The following is an 18,695-nucleotide window of genomic DNA, read 5'->3' on the forward strand; positions in this document are numbered from 1 at the left end:
AGATTCGGTACAATTCAATAAATAGGAATCAAAGAAGCTGCAAGTCAAAATGTCAAATGACAAGAAAGAAAGAAAAAAAATGATAGCTATAGAGTTTAATTAGCAAGATTAATTTGGAAGAAACAATTGAGATGACAATTACTAAACTGAAATCAGGACAAGAGTAAATATTAACAAGTGTCTAATAAAGCAGCTAAGGAAAAAAATGACACTCGTTATAACTTAACTTTTCAACCTTATATTACATAGTTTAAATATTATTAGATTGTTTCAGTTTCACCAATTGTTCACGTCTTTCAGTTTCAGTTTCAGTTTATGACTCAAAAGGCGTGTTCTTTGATGACTCGTCGTAGCGATAACTCCTAGTGAGCCCGAACGACTCGTCCCCGCACTCCATGAGCGTGTGAAACTCGTCCTCGAGGCGAAACATAGAGTGTTGGAACATCCGATGAGAGATTTAGATTAGAAATATTTCAAATGAAAATGAAAATGGAAAGGATTGTGTGCGAGAGGGTTAAAAATTGTAAACCAAAAATGTAAACCGACCATTCCACCGGGAGAGGGAAACTGAAATTAGAAGTTTATAAAACCCTAACCTAAACAAGATAGGGAGGTCGTCGCTGCCACCGGTGCTAGAGGCATATATGGCGATGAAGGTGGAAAATTGGTGGTTGGAGACTAGGGATGTCAAAAAAATCCGTACCCACGGGTATCCGCAGATAAAACCCGCAAAGGGTAGGAAATGTATATTAAAAATGGATACCCGCTACCCGTGGGTACGGGTATTTTTGATACCCGCATGTTAACGGGGCGGGTACGGGTATCATAGTATTCGTACCCGTGGATATCCGTACCCGCTAAACTTTAATTCACAAAAATACCCTCATATATATATATATATATATATATATATATATATATATATATAAGTAAAAAACATTTTGAGTCATCATTTAGTAATGGTGGTCGGATTCTTGTCCCACATCAGAGTATATTACTTCCAAATACTGTGGAGGCATTGATGTGTCTCCAAGACTGATTATGGACCAACATGGAAGGTAATGAAATTACCACTTTTACTTAAATATTTTAATTAAGTAATTGTTAGATATTTTTAATGAACTTCTTATGTTTTAAGGCTCTTCCAAATTAAAATTGGACAACATGAAACTTTATACAATGTTGCAAGATGTGGACATTGATGAAGTTAGTAATTTCTTTAATATTTCATTCAAAAATAAACTACAATATAACTTGTTAGTGATTTTTTATTTGTTTGTTTTTTAGGAATCAATTGGAGAAAATAAGCTTGTTGATCCAAGCACTAATTATAGTTAAATATTTGTTTTTTTTATATTTTTATAAATATTTGTGGGTACTCGTGGATACTCGTGGATATGAACACAATAGGCGGGTACCCGCATAATGGATACCCGACAGATATGGATACGGGTACGGGGGCGAATATTTATTCAACGGGTAGGGTACGAGGGAACTACTACCCGTACCCTACCCGCCTCGTTGACATCCCCATTGGAGACGATGTTGTTGAAGATGTTGTGACAAGGAAACGACAATGGCTAGTATGCGGTGGTCAAGCCAGAGGAGATTGTGAAATTGCGAACCACGAAAATGGCAATGCGAGAAATTTTGAGTGGAAGAACAATATCCTACAAATTATGAGGAGGAAAATAGCGTATATCAATTCTTAAAAGGAAAATGGAACCCTTGAATAAGAAAGAATAAAATAGAATGATTTCGAATAGATAAATTACACAAAAAATTTGATTTTAATTGAGAGAAGAAAAATTAAATAATAAGAATAGAAAACGATTATAGCTGTTTTTTTTTTTAATTCGACAACATTTTCAAAATAATTTACTAAAATAAATTTGTTGATTATTTTTACAAGAAAATTTACATAATTTATAAAGAATAAAAAAATCAAATAAAAAATAAAATTATAGTAAAATTGGGAAGAACTTCATGCCAAAACAATTGGTAAAAATATTGACAAATGTTTTTTTTACAAATTATGATTCATAAATAAATTTACAAATAATCAATAAATTTGTGGTAAATTTAGCAGGAATTTTATGCTTAAAAAAATTGGTAAAAAAGTTGACAAAAATTTCTTACAAATAAATTTGCAAGTGTTTTCTTTAATAAAAAACCTAAAAGAAGTGGTAGGAAATACAAATTTTTCTAACAATAATGTTGCTGCAGAATCTTTTTTGTAAGAAAAAATATATCATAAACATACACGTAAGTAATTGGCAAGTAATTACAATATATTTTTTTCGGATAATTTTCATAAGAAAATTTGCATGTAGTTCATGCGAAAAAAATTTTTGTCATAAAATCTGTAAATATTTTCATGCTAATTATATTCTGTATGAAAAGTCAAATGAATTTCCTGCCAAAAAGTTTTCTAAACAAAATATGCATCAATTTCCTACCAAAAAAAATTTATAAAAAAAATATGCAAGTATAGAGCGTTTTTCTAGTAGTGTATATAACAACTTAAAACACTTCTTACAAACCAAAATGGGCATACAAACTTAGGAATGTTTGTAAGTGTTAGAATCCATTATAAACATCAGTATTTGTTTTTGTAGTGCATTTCTAAAATCTTCATAAAAGAGTATCAATCTCAATTTTTTGTAAAAAGTTTTGCAATCACACAAATTATACAAAACGCTTTCTGAGATCAAAATATAATCATCAAGTGCTCTCAAACATTTAAAGAATTCCAAAAGGTTGTGTTGTATTGTGACAAGAGTTCAAAGTGTTTCTAATATGGTAACTATTTTTTATTTGTGTTTTCTGGAATTGTTTCTAGGTTATTGGTTGTCTTATAAACTACTGATTGTTTAATCAATGTGTTTGGGTTGTTAGTTATAGTTTTGATAAGGTTAGACATCTTGAATAGCTAAAGAGTGGAGAAGTCCAAAATCCTCTTGAGATGAGTCAAGAGTGGATAGAACAAAGATCCTTTTCGATATTCAGTGTAAGAGTGAGACTAATATCCTCTAAAGTCTTGTAATTGTTGTATTGTTTTGTAGAAATCCTTGTGTTGATATTGAAACAAGTTTTTCTTAAGAAAAAATTGAGGGTGGATGTAGGATCACTAGTTATCTGATATAAATTTATGTGTGTTTTCCTCTATTTCTATCTTTGTTTATTGCTCTTATAATTCTTATATTAATTAGATTTCAAGAAAAATGCATTTTGGGTTTTTGAAATCAAAGAAAATTTTTTGAAATGGTTAACCTTATTTTAGAAAAGTTTCAAAACCAATCCCCCATCTTGGTTTAACAAAGCCTACCTCTTTTTCTAATAATATGCCTCATAGTTGGTTTTTGAAAGTTATTTATGTCAACACTCAATTTCGTCCAGACAAATAAATTTGTTCTAAAAAAAAATGTTATAATCAATGATAGAAAAAAAAAAGAGAAAAGGAAATAAAAAGGAAAAAAATGTGTAATAATTATTATTTAGATTTTCAAACTTTAGATTTTAGTAAATAATAATAATAATAATAATAATAAAAGAACAGAGAGTCCATCTTATTTTTATTCTTTCACAACTTTTTTCATAAGCACAAAGACCCAAAACTTTTATACATATCTTCACCCCACTCTTTGATTTTTACACCCCATAGGACATGTCGCGAAAAGATATTTTTGAAATCTTTGTTTTTACAGAAATGTAAGATTTTAATAATTAGAAGCAAATATTCCCGATAATAATATTTGTAGAGAAGGGTACAATTTTAATAATTAGAAACAAATATTCTTGGTAATTGTAACATCCCATTTAATAGAGAATAAATCCTATAAACGAAACATCACATATAATATAATATGAAAGAGCAACATCAAGAAGTATATATGTACCAACCATTACAGTTATCCATGAATATACTAGAAGAAAAGACTAGGCACACCACGATGCCATGAACAAAGTTAAAAGTTCAACAGTTGCCCAAAAGCTTGCTCATAGAGCAAGAGATTACAAAACAACAAAGTTTCTTCAAAACGTGAGCTCAACAATGAGCCCAAATTCCACTCAGGATCAACTAAGTTGCAACGTTCCCATCGTCACTATGATCACCAGGGGTTCCCACATCTGCTTACAGCAAGGAATTGGTGATCATTGTAAAAAGGAAAAACCATACAAGAAGACATACATAAGTAGAGAGGGTAAGCTAGAATAAAAAGATCTTTATCATACAATTAAGCATGCAATTTAAAACCAAGAACACGTCCAATCATGTGATAACAAACAACAAGACTCTAAGACTCAATTTATCTGGATACATATAATCAGTCGAATTCACTGGATGCTTGCACTTGTGGTGGCCTCTACTACTCTACAGAGCCATTGCCAATGAGTTTCACCCTACCACGCACAAGGTTAGCCTTTAAAAATCTAAGGCCATTATCCTATCAAAGACTAGTGCCTCCTACTACTCTCACCACTTGAGTCAGTCTACTCTACGTGAGACTAATTGACCCCTTAGAATTTCAGAATGCAATCTTTACTTGAATCATTACCTAATTATATACACTACGACACCACCAAGAAATCTCACCAAGAGTTTCATGGAATTACATCAAATATCATACCACAACCATGTCTCTCCAACCAACCACAAATTTATCAAGCATAATAGTCTCATGCCAATATCCAACCAACCAACCAACAATTCATGTTTTCCATTTCATACTCTACATAAAAAAATCTCATTCTCATTTAATCTCATACAACATACATGGCATCATACTTCATGCGTTTGTGGTAAAACACGCTATCAGACAAGCAAGCAACCACATCAGGGAACAAATCAAAACTACAACACGAAACGTGCCCCAGTCACACTCAGGCTAGAAGTCATCGCTCAGGCGAGCCCTTTTCGTCTAGGCGAGAGCTCGAGTAGTGGAACAGTGGCTTCTACAATGAGATTACTCATCGCTCAAAACGAAGGCTTGTCGCCTGAGCGACAGTTCAGGCAGAAACCTGGGCAGGCTTCTGCTAGTCTCGCCTAGGCGAGACATGCTCGCTTGGGCGAGAATATCAGTTCTCACCTCTGTTCACGCATGCAACAACCAAGCACTCGAAACCAAACAACATTTACCATTATTCCAGGCAACCACAACAACACACAAGAATCATAAACGCGGAACAAAGCTAAAAATAGGCAGATATAAAGAAAACACAAAAACCCTAGCTTCCCTTACCTTGATAAGAGCTATCCAAAAGCAACAGGGCCCCAAGGAAGAGCGCTACAGCTCCAGGAACAAATCAAGGAGTTGAAAAACGCATACAAGAACAAAGATAGGGTTATAAGGATAAACCATGTACCGTACAGACGCACACATGATGAAAAAGGAAGAAAAAGGATGTTCGACTTACTTGGAGAAGGCTTCCGATTGGCCCGAAGGGGAAACTGACTCAAACCCTAGCATAGCTCTGTGAGAGGGAGGAGGGGAACAATTTTCTGGAAAAACAACAGAATGAGGGGAGTTAGGGCTAGAAGTGGGGTTTTGGGGCACCTTATGGGCTGGCCTTAGGTCCAACAGAATAGGTTAGGCCCCTAAACATTAGGACATAAAAAGTGGGCCTTATAGTAATAATTAGAATCAATTATATGAATATTATGTTATGACTTGATTTACTTGCATCAGGGTGTTCATGTACCAAACAATATATAATTCTAATAATTACAAGCAATATTTTTTTAAATTTATAATCAATATCATGTATATTATGCGACGATTTAATTTCTATAATATGTTTCATCGGAACCAATTCCTTTCTCATATATTTCATTATAATTGAAAACTATGATTTTAGTGGTATACAAGGTATTTATATAAACACAAAATCTCTCCGAGGCAAGACGCACAAAAAAATCTCTACACTTTCTTTCTTTTTTATTACTATTGGTTGGCTTTCCTCGTTGGGGATATTGCTATAATCCCACACCTCTCACACGAGGGGCAAGTCCCAGCCGCCTTCACCCCGGTTGCTAAGGACCATCGCACTTCATCACGACTTCACTGGTGATTCCATTCTTGCTTCCAGATACGCCCGATTCTTGTTTGGATCACTTGTCTCCTGTTTTGGAACACTGGTTTCATTAGAATAGGTTTAGGGATTTATATTTTGTTGATGATTTGGACTGTGATGTATTATCCACCAGTGGAATTATGTCCAACCTCCAAGCTATGAAAACCTCTGAAGCTGCCTCCCAATGACGAAATATTTCCACATATCATACTCTCCATAGCTCATTGGAAAATGAGAGAAGAAAAATGTGGTTGTGTTACCACCCTCTGTTTGATCCCCTATTGTACCTCCATTAAATTGAGCTCCAAAAGGTGAAGAAGAACTTTTGGGGAGGACATAAAACTTTGCACGATGACGATGATGACAACCACGTTACCTAATAGAAAAATAATAAACAGACCTTAAAAATATTATATAAAAATATATTTAATGTGAATTGGAGTGTGAATTTTACATGATTACGAGGTGTTTTTACAATGAGAACGAAGAAAGTAAGTAATGTGATACAATACACATTTAAAATAATCTATTTATCTATATGTTGTTAAGCTGACAGAGATTTTTCGATACTAAAATTGTATTTTTTTTTGTCTATAGCTTAATATAGTATTATATTCTTAAGAAACACTACTATTAAATAATTAAAATAAATAGATAAATTATATTACATCCAATTCAATGCAATGAAATTAAGTTAAATTTGAATATAAAATGTATTTTACAAAATACAATAAATATAATATACAATAAACATTAAACATTAAAAAATAATAAATAAAAAATAAATAAATAACGGGTACTGAAGATTGAAACAAATTGCGATCTTTTGGAGTAAAAAAAACATATAACAAAAATAGGAAATAAAGATGAATTAATACATCCTTTTGGAGATGGGTGGTTGTAAACTCTCCTCTTATATTTCTTCCCCATACCATTGAGAATACCTCGTTAACAAGCAAAGAGGAGAAGAAAGAAGTTCAAGGACTTTGGGAAATGAATTGGAATTATTAAAATCAGGTCAAGAAGCATGATTTTAAAATGACGACACAAATTCTAGGAAATGAAATTAATTAAACCAAACAACCGTTTTTCCAAGATATTTTATTATATATACAATATATAAGAATCTAACAATAATAATATATCAAGACAATAATATTTGACATAATTAGATATGACAAATAAATCCGTCTATATGGGTATTGTCCGAACACATCCCTGTTTTGACGGAAAATTCCCGCATTGACTGAGTATGGGTATGGGTACGAGGAATCCCCAACTTTTTCAATCGAGTATGAATATGTACATATTTGCCTTGTCTCCGTCCTATACCCGCCATAATACTCGTCTCCGCCATATCCCCTTCCTCGTTCAAATTATTAAAATATTCATAGTCAATTTAGTAAAATTATATATATATATATATATATATATATATATATTACTACACACTTTTTGTTTTTTTAATTCTCCTAATTGTTTGTTTTTCATGAAATTATTTTGCATCTCCAATATATTTTTTATATTATCATAGCATTTATCCAATTATGTTGAATTGATGTATGTCAATTAAATATTTTTTATGTCTCACATTTGAATACTTCTAATATTTTTTAATATTTTTATTTATTGTATATTTTTCTTTCACATGAAAATGTTAAACACTTTCAATTTAAGTGTTTAATATTAATAGCATAAACCTTTCATTTACTAGGTAATATAAAAAATTTATCTTCTTTACTTTATTATTATTAATTTTTGTTTCATTTGAAATTTTTTTTTGTTTTGCTAAAATAAATTTCGTTATTTCTCAGCCATTGACTATATTGATTTTGAAAAATTTTCTTAGATCTCTAAGGTATTTTTCATTTTATCATACCTGTAATTATATATTTGTGTTCCTTTATGCGATTTTATTCAATAATCTCTCAAATTATTTCTAAGACACATATTTGAAACTTTTTTATTTTTATTTGTTGTTTATTTTCATCATGTAGAATATGTAATGTCCCATTTAAATAAATAAACTTACTTCAATGACACGTCACACAACAAGACAAAGTACGAGGTCTAAAGTAACCAGAAACACAGTACATATCAAATAATACATGGGCCATAGCCCTAGCAAAAGACATAAAAAGAAAAGCCCAAGTCCATTCGATTAAGCAGCGGAACCATCACCTCCCTGTTGGCCACGGGTGTTCCTCGCATCTGCTCACATCAACAAGTTGATGATCATCGCAAAAGAGAGAACCACACAACAGAACACACAACAAAACAGAATGGTAAGCTAGAGCCAAAAGTAGTTTTATCATGCATTCAGATATACCATCACAATCCAATATACATACATCATCCAAGCATGTTGTGACCTTTCAATCAATACACTAAGACTCGACTCGACTCATCCGGATTACATATAATCTGGTCGGATTCAGCGGACGCTTGCACTTGTGATGGATACCTCTGCTCACCCCCGAGCTATGTGTTACAAGTGTTATAATGAATCAGTTCCTCACACACAAGGTTAGTCCTTAATGAATTTCAGGCCTCCTGCTACTCTCACCACAAGAGTCAGTCCGCTCTATGTGAGACTAACTGACTCCTTAGAGTGTCAGGATGCAATCCTTACCTTAAATCCTTACCAAATTATATAGATGAGGCACCACCATGGACACCCACTAACAGGGGCCATGTAATTACGTCCCGACCATTGAAGCGCGACCTTGAAACTCTACCTAGAGATTTCAAGGAATTACACACTGACCATGGACCAATCATAATCAAACAAGTAATATTTAACATGCACAGGTATATATATATATATATATATATATATATATATATATATATATATATATCATGTCAACCTTTACAATTCATCCTCACTTGTATTCCATATTGAATCCATTCCACTCATCCTTCACAAGTCACAAATGTAGAAGTGTATTTCCTACCGACACCATGCCACATTCATTAATCCACCCTCACTCATGTCTCATGTCAAAGCTATACCAAACTCATCATTTTAATCCCATGAATCACCCCATACAAACATCATGCTCACCTCATGTTAAAACTCATGAATCATAATTCCATCTTATTCATACAAGGTCACTCAATTCATACAGTTCATACTCAAGGTAAAGCATACCAAGCCAAACATACAATTAAGGGCCCAAAAATATGAAAGGAACAGTTATATAGAGAAGTCTCGTGCCAGTCTCGTCCAAGCCACAGGGTCTCGCTTAGGCGAGACTGTCATCAGGGAAACCCTGCGAGACTCGCGGATTCTCGCTTAAGCGAGCCACTGCTCGCCTGGGCGAGAATACCTCTCACCCAAAAAAAGAAAAGCTTCCACGCCTGAGCTACGCATACAGCAACACACCTCAAACCCCCACGCGTCCTCGCTTAGGCGAGCCTCTCTTGCCTGAGCGAGATGATGTCTCGCTCAAACAAAAGCTCTCCACTTGAGTGAGACCTCGAGCGCGAGTTTGGACCTGTTTCTGCAAGTCTCGCCTAGGCGAGGCCGGGTCGCTTGGGCGAGAACGTCGGGTCTCGCCACTATTCATCCTGCACAGCCATCCAAACACACTCAAAATAGCATTATACATCCATTCAATATTTCACAAAGGTACCACAATCGTAAGAATCATAAAAACAGTGACAAAAAGTGCAAGAAATAGACTTTAACAAAGATCCCTAGCTTCCCTTACCTAGAATGAGCTAGAATCAGATCTCGACACCGAACAGCGGAACACCACGGCTCTAGAAAGAGATTACATCACTGTAAAAGTGAAGCGGACAGAGTTAAACGGGTTTATCAGTACGAACCTTAGTTGGACTTACGAAGAGTACGTTGAAGGAAGAAGAGCATGGCTAAGATCAACTTACATGGACAGAAGAAAGCTGTTTGCACTTGGAACGAACGGGATCCAAAACCCTAGCAGAGGAAAACGACAGCCGCTCTAAGGGTGTGAGGGTTCTATTTTTCGAAAGTGAGCACAAAGTTTAGGTTTAGGGCAGATTAGGTCTAATCTTTCCCCCTTTAGGCCAACCCTTAAGCTCATAAGATTGGGGCAGCCCTTAAAATAAAAGGCCGAAAATAAATGGCCTTACAGAATACTATTTTGATATATTTTATATAATTATTTTTTTATTTCTAAATCATTATCAAAGTGTAATTTTGTCACTATAATTGTATAAAAAAAATTATTTACTATAATATAAAATTTTAATATAATTGCTATGAATATGTTAACCTTTACTCTTTGTATGATCTTGATTAAGTGATGTATTATAATTTTTATTAATGTATAAAAAAGAAATTCATTAGAATTTAAAAAATTAAAGTAAACAAACATTTAAAATATATTTGAATTTGAATATTTGTTTTCCTTTTATATCTTTTTAAATATTTTTAAATTTTATCAACTAGGTTTCATTAATATTTGCAAATTTAATAAATCCGTTGGTTCTCATGAAATTTTATTTGGTATCATAATTTGAAATGTATACAATTATAATTTCTTTCTAAATATTTGATATCAAAGAAACAAACCTCACCTTAATATTAAATATTTGATAATATTATGTTTATTTAGCTTAATTTTATATTATTTTATAAAAAATAATTAATTAATACTGAAACAATAAGAAAGTGGGTATGAATATATACACGTTACCCAGTAGGGATGAGACAAAAGTTTGATACCCGTTGGGTTTGAGTTTGGAGATGAGGATGAGTTTTTTTTACGGAAATGGATAAGGGATTGCGAAACCCGTCTCCACCTCGTTCCGTTGTCATCCCTAAACATGATTGTAAAACCTTGTTTCTCTTTCCAGTGCCTTTATTTTTAAAATCCTTTTGATTTCTGGTGCAAGTTTAAAAATTGTATTTTTTTTTACATTTAAATTTATATTTAATGAAATCTAAAAAGAAATATGTTATCAAATTCCTTTTCAATGGTCTGCTTGGGTTAGGGAGATGATTTGAAAAAGAGTGAGCGAGTGAATTTGAGAGAATAGGATTATGGCGTTGTTTGAATTAAAAGAAATATGATATGATTTATGATTAAGATTTGTGTACGATGGAATGAGTATAATAAATAAAAAAATATTTTAATAGATAAAATTATACTATATTATACTATTACCATTTTACTCTTAAAAATACATTATATTAATGTAAATATAATAATAATTTTTTAGGAGAATGATTCTCCTCCATTAATATTTTTCAGTTCTTCATAAATGAAACCCTAGAACCAAAACATAAATCAGCACAGTACCAGACGAAAACTGCTCCAAATATGACCCTCACCACCAACAAGAACCTCACCAACGCACCACCAACATACATGTACAGTATATATGCATAAAGAATCCCGAGCTTCCTAGCACGACCACAACATCTTTCCTCACCACGAACTAGCCACCAAAACACCACAACCACCAAATCCCTACCACAATCCATCAATAAAACTGGGCATTTCGGTAAAAACATCATCTATGAACAACATTTACCCTTCAATCATCTCATCATACAAAACATCTTTTCTCTCCTCTATTCTGCTAATCACTGCCTTCAAAAACACCTGCAGATCGTTTAAAACAAACATACAACCTATTTGCAATTCCATCCGCGTGAATAGTACGTACCTAGAAATAAACATAACATAAAATAACAAAGCCAGATTTATGTTTCGAGTGATATTAATTCAAAAGTCATTTGTGTTTCTAAAGAAAAATTCTTAAAAGACTTATTTTCTTTTATTTTGAATGGATTGACATTAATTCAAAAGTCATTTTGTTTCTAAAGTAAAATTCTTAAAAGACTTATTTTCCTTTATTTTGAATGAATTTGAAATATAGTTTGTATTGTTTATTTTAAAGATTTGAATGTTAGGATAAAAAAAAATATAAAGATAAAATTTATAGAAATCTTTGAAAAATTGAATATATATAATAGAATAAAAGAAATATTTTAATAGATTAAAATTTAAAATTAACATTTTACTCCTATAATAATAATAATTATTATTATTAATTATAATAATAATAATAGTTATTAATAATAGTTATTATTATTATTATTATATAATGAATATGTTAAATTTAGGTTTAAATACATTTTTTGTCCTTCTGTACAAGTGGTACCGTACGGTATACGCGTAACACACCCCAATGCAACGTAATACAAATAATGGCACATGTACAGTATTCCGTTAATAATCTAAACAAGGACAAAATAAAACATTATATCAAAATGAAGATCATCCGCAACAAACACTACGAATATGAAGAAAAAAAATGTATTTAAGCTTTAAATTTAAAAGTAGAAGTGGGCTCACTATTTCTTTTTTAACTGTGCAAGTGATAATTACCAAGAAAATATTATGGATAGTTAGGAATTTCCCACCATTCCCTTCTAATCTTGTCAATTAAGGGAATATGAAAATTTGGATATCTACCGCAATTCCATTGTCACTGATAAACGCCTATCTGCAGAAGTGAACATGTACAATCCTTGCAAATTCATCCGTGTCTACAGTAAATGTGTAGAAGTATATAACACTTCAAATTTTTTAATTATTATATATCAATATATTATTCTACTTTTAATTTATATTGTTTCTTAGTCATGATGCCTGGTTTCAGATATCGGATAATGATTATATTTTGAGTGATTGTACTTAATGACGGACGGGCAAATGTATTTGTTGGAGAAATTCATAGAATTTTATTTTATTTTTCTTAATAATGTACATGTGTAAATGCTGATTATTCCCATAATTTAAATTTAAAATAAAATACAATAGATCAGTTTCAAGACACTCTGTTTCTGAAAGAGGCAGACTCCTTTTTCATGCAGCTTCAATGGCAAAGTTCACTGGAAAAGACACCCCGAAATATCCTGTAATATATACACACAGAAATCGATTGTGAAATTGAGACCCAAATGCATACTCTGCCCCAATAACCACAATCGCGCAAACCATGGAAATCAACTTAGGTAGAAAACCAAAACACCCCGAAATTCAGCAGGAAACCCTAAAACGGCAGCAATAAGAGGAGACAATGTGCGCTAAAACGAACTACCGAACGTGCGACGGGATGGATTCGTGCAGCACAAATCAGTAATCTTCAGGTCACAAACGGAGCTCTCTACCACAACCTAGGTATGCTTCTATGCTTTTGAAGAGAACGTGAAACAAAAGAATGTGAGAGTAAGAGGACATAACTTCTATGCTTCTTTCAAATGAAACTAAACCGTCTCTCCCTCCCTCCCCGAATACATGTGTCTTAACAAACAAAAACAAAAATAAAAGAGAAAAGCCACTTCAGCTGCCACGTAACAAAAAGTAAAATAAAAATAATCAAAATATCATTTTCCAGAAAAAAGTAAACCCGAAACCAGAACTACATTACATAAATTGAAAACCCTTTTTTTTTTTAAAACGGAAGACGCTCCTCCCTCGAATAGAACAGAGCTGAGAGAAAGAGCGCCACAATGGCGGGTTTCTCCCTCGAATCTTCTTCAACTCAATCTTCGTCTTCCTTTTCCTTCACAAACCCTATCTCCGCTGCCTCTTCAATTTTCGGTGCCGCTAGCTCTGTCTCACCCTTGTTCTACTCTTCCTCCTCTGCAACGACACCGTTCGAGGCTTCTTCCTCATCTACATTGACGACGTCGTTTGGGGCACCTTCCTCTTCGACATCCACTCTGTTTGGGGCTGCGTCCTCCGCTGCGACGCCTCTGTTTGGTGGAACGACCTCTGCATCAACGACACCGTTTGGTGTAACGCCCTCAGCTTCGACTTCGTTATTTGGTGTAATACTCTCAGCGTCGACTCCGGCGTTTGGGGGAACTGCCTCAGCGTTGACCCCGCGTTTGGTGGAACGCCCTCATCTTTCATTCCGGCATTTGGTGTGGCACCCTCAGCGTCGACTACTGCGTTTGGAGGAGCATCATCAGCTTCCACGACGCCGTTTGGAGGAGCGTCATCCTCATCAACGACCTTGTTTGGTTCAGTCTCCTCAGCTTCAACGACTCCATTTGGTGTAGCGTCCTCTGCTTCAACGACGGCAGTAGCGTCTTCAACATCGACGACGCCGTTTGGTGCAGCATCTTCAGTCTCAACGACGTCGTTTGGAGCAGCATCTAGAGTGTCAACGACGTCGTTTGGAGCAGCATCTAGAGTGTCAACGACGTCGTTTGGAGCGTCGACTGCTTCGGCATCGCCTTTTGGAGCGTCCTCTGCATCGCTGTTCGGAGCAACAACTTCTGCTGCAACGACGCCGTTTGGAGCGTTGGCAGTTTCTTCAGCTTCCTCAACCTCTGCAAGCGGCTCTCCTTTGTTCTCGGGTATGTTTGCCACTGGACCCTCTTCGACCTCGACCTCAACGACGATCCCAGCGTTTGCAAAGCCGTCTGCTTCAGCTACTATTACAACGGTGTCATCTAGCTCTTCGGGACTCTCCTTCGCTTCTCAACCCTCTTTTGGGTTCCCCAATGATGCTTCAACTACGGCTTCTTCTTCAGCTTCTTCGGCGGCTTCTGGCGCATCGGCTTCAAAACCAACGGGTTCTTTTTCGTTTACCACATCTTCTGCGCCACTGTTCTCGACTGTGACGACCACCACTGCTTCTACTGTGGCTACTGGCAGCACGACCCTTTCATCTTCTGTGCCTGCCTTTGGTGCTACTATTGCATCTTCTGCAACCGCAAGTACTTTGGCGGTTCCTGCTGCTTCTACTGGTGCGGCACCTTCTGCCAGTACAGGATCATCTTTTACAGGATTTGGCGTAGGGAGCACGGCATCCGATGTTTCTCTTGGGACTGGGTTTCCCTTTGCGAATAAGTCGACCTCAGTTTCTACCGCTACTACTGTATTTGGTGAGTTGTGCAGTTTGAATCATTTTAGAAATATCTGTGTAAATCATGTTTGCTGCTATCTTTGAAGTGTATGAACTGTTTTTGTTGTATCTTTGAAGTGTATGAACTGTTTTTGTTGTTAAATTGGAGATTCATTGGTGATTTACGTCTATGATGATATTTTCTTTTGAATCAATTTGATGCATGGATGGAATGTAGATTTTTTTCAGCATAAAAAAATGCTCGGGTAGAAGATTTTTGTCCTGAAATAAGTTTGAAATAATTTTCAGTTGTCTTCTACTTTCTTTGTTGTTGGTTTTTCCTTGTATTCTGCATTACTTTTCTCTGATTTTGTGACTGTGTGGTGTTATGAACACCGTGAAGCGGATAGTTCTCATTGAATATGCACATATGGTAGTAACTTTATCATTCACATAGTGAGAGCTTTATTGGCCAATCTTAATATCAATATAAGTAGGTTTGAAACTAGTTAGCATCAAAAACACACATTGCCACTTTTTATCCCCGCTACACCAAGTATACTGCGAAATGTATATTACCACAATCCATTCTTGATTTCTCTTCTAATAGAGGTTTAATGATAGTATTTTTTGTTGCCCTATGTCCAACTCATAAAACCCTAGATTTTATGGTGTTCTTACTGAGGTTGAGATGGTCTACCTTCGCATATTTATGGTACTGTTGGAATGTCCTATAACTTCAGAGGGAAAGGATCTTGTCACTAAATTGGTCGAGGGTGGTGTGCCTATAAAATACACTTTGACGCTCAAGTCTGTACAATGTCGAGTAATAAGTTATTAAGAATGTTCAATACCTATAAAATGTCAATCTATTTATAGAGTCTTAATGGGCTTTTCCTTGGCCAAAATCATAGTGATGTTTTTGACATGCGAAATTACATTCTTGGGAGGGATCATTGTGAAACGTCCTACATCAAATTGTGTTTTCGGGAAGGATAAAAAACGAAGCTTCCTTAGTAGAGATGTCTAATCAATATAAAACACAAGTTCGTAGCAAAGAAATTTTAGCTCATAGGGTAGATTTAGGCTAGCTGTTAGATAATTGTCATTATTGTAACAATCAACAACACTTGCATTGTTGTTGCTACCAGTCTCACCGTCATTCTTATTGTGAACGTCATATCGTCGTGTTATTGACATCACTGTTGTAGTTACCATCGTCACCATTAGTTGCTACCTTATTATTATTGTTGTTGTAATTGCTTCTACCATTGACATCGTCATTATTGTCATCACCATCACTACCATCATCTCCACCACTTCTACCACCACCACCACCATCACAACATATTGTTATTTGTTCTTTAACATGGGGCACATCACCGATAGCTAAACGTTGTTCCTACTCAACTTTATCCTAATAGGCCGCTTTGTAGGCATTCTAGGTTATCTGTCATATGCTTCGGCTGAAAACTTCTCCCCAAGCGTTCCTACACTACTATAGTACTTGTCCTAAAGAGTCGATGAGTTGGTTGTCCTTATTTGGCCAGCCCAAGGCTTGCTTATTTGTTCCTTATACTTCCACTTTTAAGAACTTTAACAATGGTGTTTTTTTTTTGAAGTTGTAAAAAATCTGTCAGGGTGTTGGTATTTCTTTGACAATGATAAGCCCAAGTTTCCCTTTTATTGGACCCAACATCCTTTTTGTTACGATGAGTGGTCGAGGTTTATAATGACGACTAAAGACAATAGGATATTGAGTCTTTTGAATGAGCTTCCACGGAGGCTCCCCGCTAGAAAGATTGTGGTTGTACTATTATCTACTCATCCTTGCACGGATATCTATGGTATGTGTTTAATCTTCATATAGAATTGGATCGACAATAGACTTGGCTGAATTTTGCTATTGTTTACGCAGGGGTTATGTCGACAATTGAGAACAATCCAAGGCAAAAAAGTCGTTACCATACTCTTAGAGAGCAACTTCTTGCTAAGGGAAGAGGGGAAGGGACTTCAAACCCCACTGAGGAGGCAGAAGTGGACTACAAACTCAACTTGTTGCCCGTTGCTGAAAGGAAGAAAAGGCATGCAACTGGATCTTCTCGCTATTCTTGTCCGAAGCTAGCTCGATTAGATGCTGACAAGTCTTATGCTCAATTGATGAGTATAGATCTGAAGATGTATGAAGGCATAAGTGTCAACCTTACAGATGCTGAAGCTGTAGCTATCACCTCGGCCTCTCACGAGGTTCTTCTTAATGCCTTTGTTGAACATCAGTCTCGAGCCTTAGTGATTGGGAGGCACCTCGGCTCAGAGCCCTGTAAAGGTGGTTCTAGTGCTGATTTTGAGAAGCTAAAGGCTGAAAATGCAGAGTTGAGAAAAAGCATGAAGGGCTTGACCGAGGAAAAGAATACCTGGTCATCTCAGGTTACGGGCTTGTGTAAGCAGATAATCAATTCGCAAGTCGAGAAGAACTCGTGGAAGACAAGATGCTTAGATTCCGAGGACAAAGAGAAGAAGGCCACTGATGCCCTTGCCGAGATGACCTTATCTCGTGATAACGAGAGAATGGCTTGGTTGGCTATAGACAAGGAACTATGGGATTTGAAAGCGAGCGTGGTCAAGGAGCATGAAGAAGGATTCCGCAAGGCTCTTCCTCAGGTCGCTTTGTTGTTTGATATCTCAACAGATGATGAGCGCTTTGACGTCAACAAAGATGTCTATCAGAAATCGTTGGTTCCTATAGAAGATATTCGTCTAGTTGAGGAGTTTGTTGAGAATAGCCCAACTACCCTTTCTGTGGAGGCTTCGGGGGGAGAAGAAACCTAAACTATACTTAGCAATTTTTCCCTTTTGCCTTCTGTTTTGATGTGTCCTTCAAACTTTTTAGAAGGATTTTTGCAATTGTTGGCTATGCCGTTTTAATGAATAGAATGCTCACTTTAATTTTAATTTTGTTCTACGTGTTCATTTTTTTTTTTCAACTTTATGTGGGATAGTGGTATGAGGACTTTCATAGTTAATCAACTTTGACTGAGGTGGGGTTTTGATAACTAATCAACCTATACTGAGGTGGTTCTTATGGGGAATATTAATAACTTAATCAACCTTGACTGAGGTAGTTCTTGGGAGGGATTTTCATAACTTAATCGACCTTGACCGAGGTAGTTCTCAGTAGGGATTTTTATAACTTAATTGATCTTAATTAGCCTGGATGTCAGATGTCATGTATGTTGGCCCAGGTGTCCTCCTTTTCGGCCTCCTGTACATTTACCTTAAAGCTTAATTCTTTTAAGTTGAAGATGAATAACTTCTTAATGATTTTAACAATGCTTTATAAGTTTTTGACAAATTCAGACGTAAGTAGTGTAAAATTTGGAGTGTCCTGTTGCTGATCTTTTCTATGAAATAGGGGCTCATCTTTGTATTTTATTTTTCATCTTTTTCGATTTCACTTTTTAAAATTATCATTCCTCATTCTTGTAAATTGCAATCACATTTTAGTAAATTGTTTTTGTTCAAAATATTTTTCAATTTGTAGGGGTGAGCACTACAACCTCTACAACAGCAATTTTGGGTTCCAGCACCAGTGCAACTCAAACATCATTTGCTGTTGTTGTGGCTTCTACTACTGGGTATGCATACATTTTGTAGGCTTGTAATTGAAGTATTTCCTTTTTTTTTTACCTTTAGTAAATGCTGTTAAAAGTATGCATTTTCTCTTGGTTCACCATTCCTTCTATCTCTCGTTTTTCTGTTTT

The 18,695-nt window shown here is 35.2% G+C and overlaps 1 protein-coding gene across 1 annotated transcript; it reads left to right on the forward strand.

The window, feature by feature from the left end:
* Nucleotides 1-13,588: 13,588 nt before the first annotated feature.
* On the forward strand, nt 13,589-17,886 carry EMB2766 (structural constituent of nuclear pore). Its single transcript, XM_028071527.2, has 3 exons — nt 13,589-13,836; nt 13,923-14,974; nt 16,853-17,886. Exons 1-3 carry the CDS (start codon nt 13,589-13,591, stop codon nt 17,761-17,763), a joined length of 2,211 nt encoding a protein of 736 aa, XP_027927328.2. The 3' UTR covers nt 17,764-17,886.
* The last annotated feature ends 809 nt before the right edge of the window (nt 17,887-18,695 follow it).

Source organism: Vigna unguiculata, chromosome 5 (assembly GCF_037176805.1).
Source record: "Vigna unguiculata cultivar grain cowpea cultivar isolate G323 ecotype 2 chromosome 5, ASM3717680v1, whole genome shotgun sequence".
NCBI lineage: Eukaryota > Viridiplantae > Streptophyta > Magnoliopsida > Fabales > Fabaceae > Vigna > Vigna unguiculata.

What these genes read in the sequence shown, in the direction of transcription:
- EMB2766 (XM_028071527.2), top strand. Translation starts at nt 13,589, where the DNA reads ATGGCGGGTTTCTCCCTCGAATCTTCTTCAACTCAATCTTCGTCTTCC. An exon ending in TCCTCCGCTGCGACGCCTCT is followed by an intron (nt 13,837 to 13,922) that starts GTTTGGTGGAAC and finishes TAATACTCTCAG; the next exon opens with CGTCGACTCCGGCGTTTGGG. An exon ending in TACCGCTACTACTGTATTTG is followed by an intron (nt 14,975 to 16,852) that starts GTGAGTTGTGCA and finishes TTGTTTACGCAG; the next exon opens with GGGTTATGTCGACAATTGAG.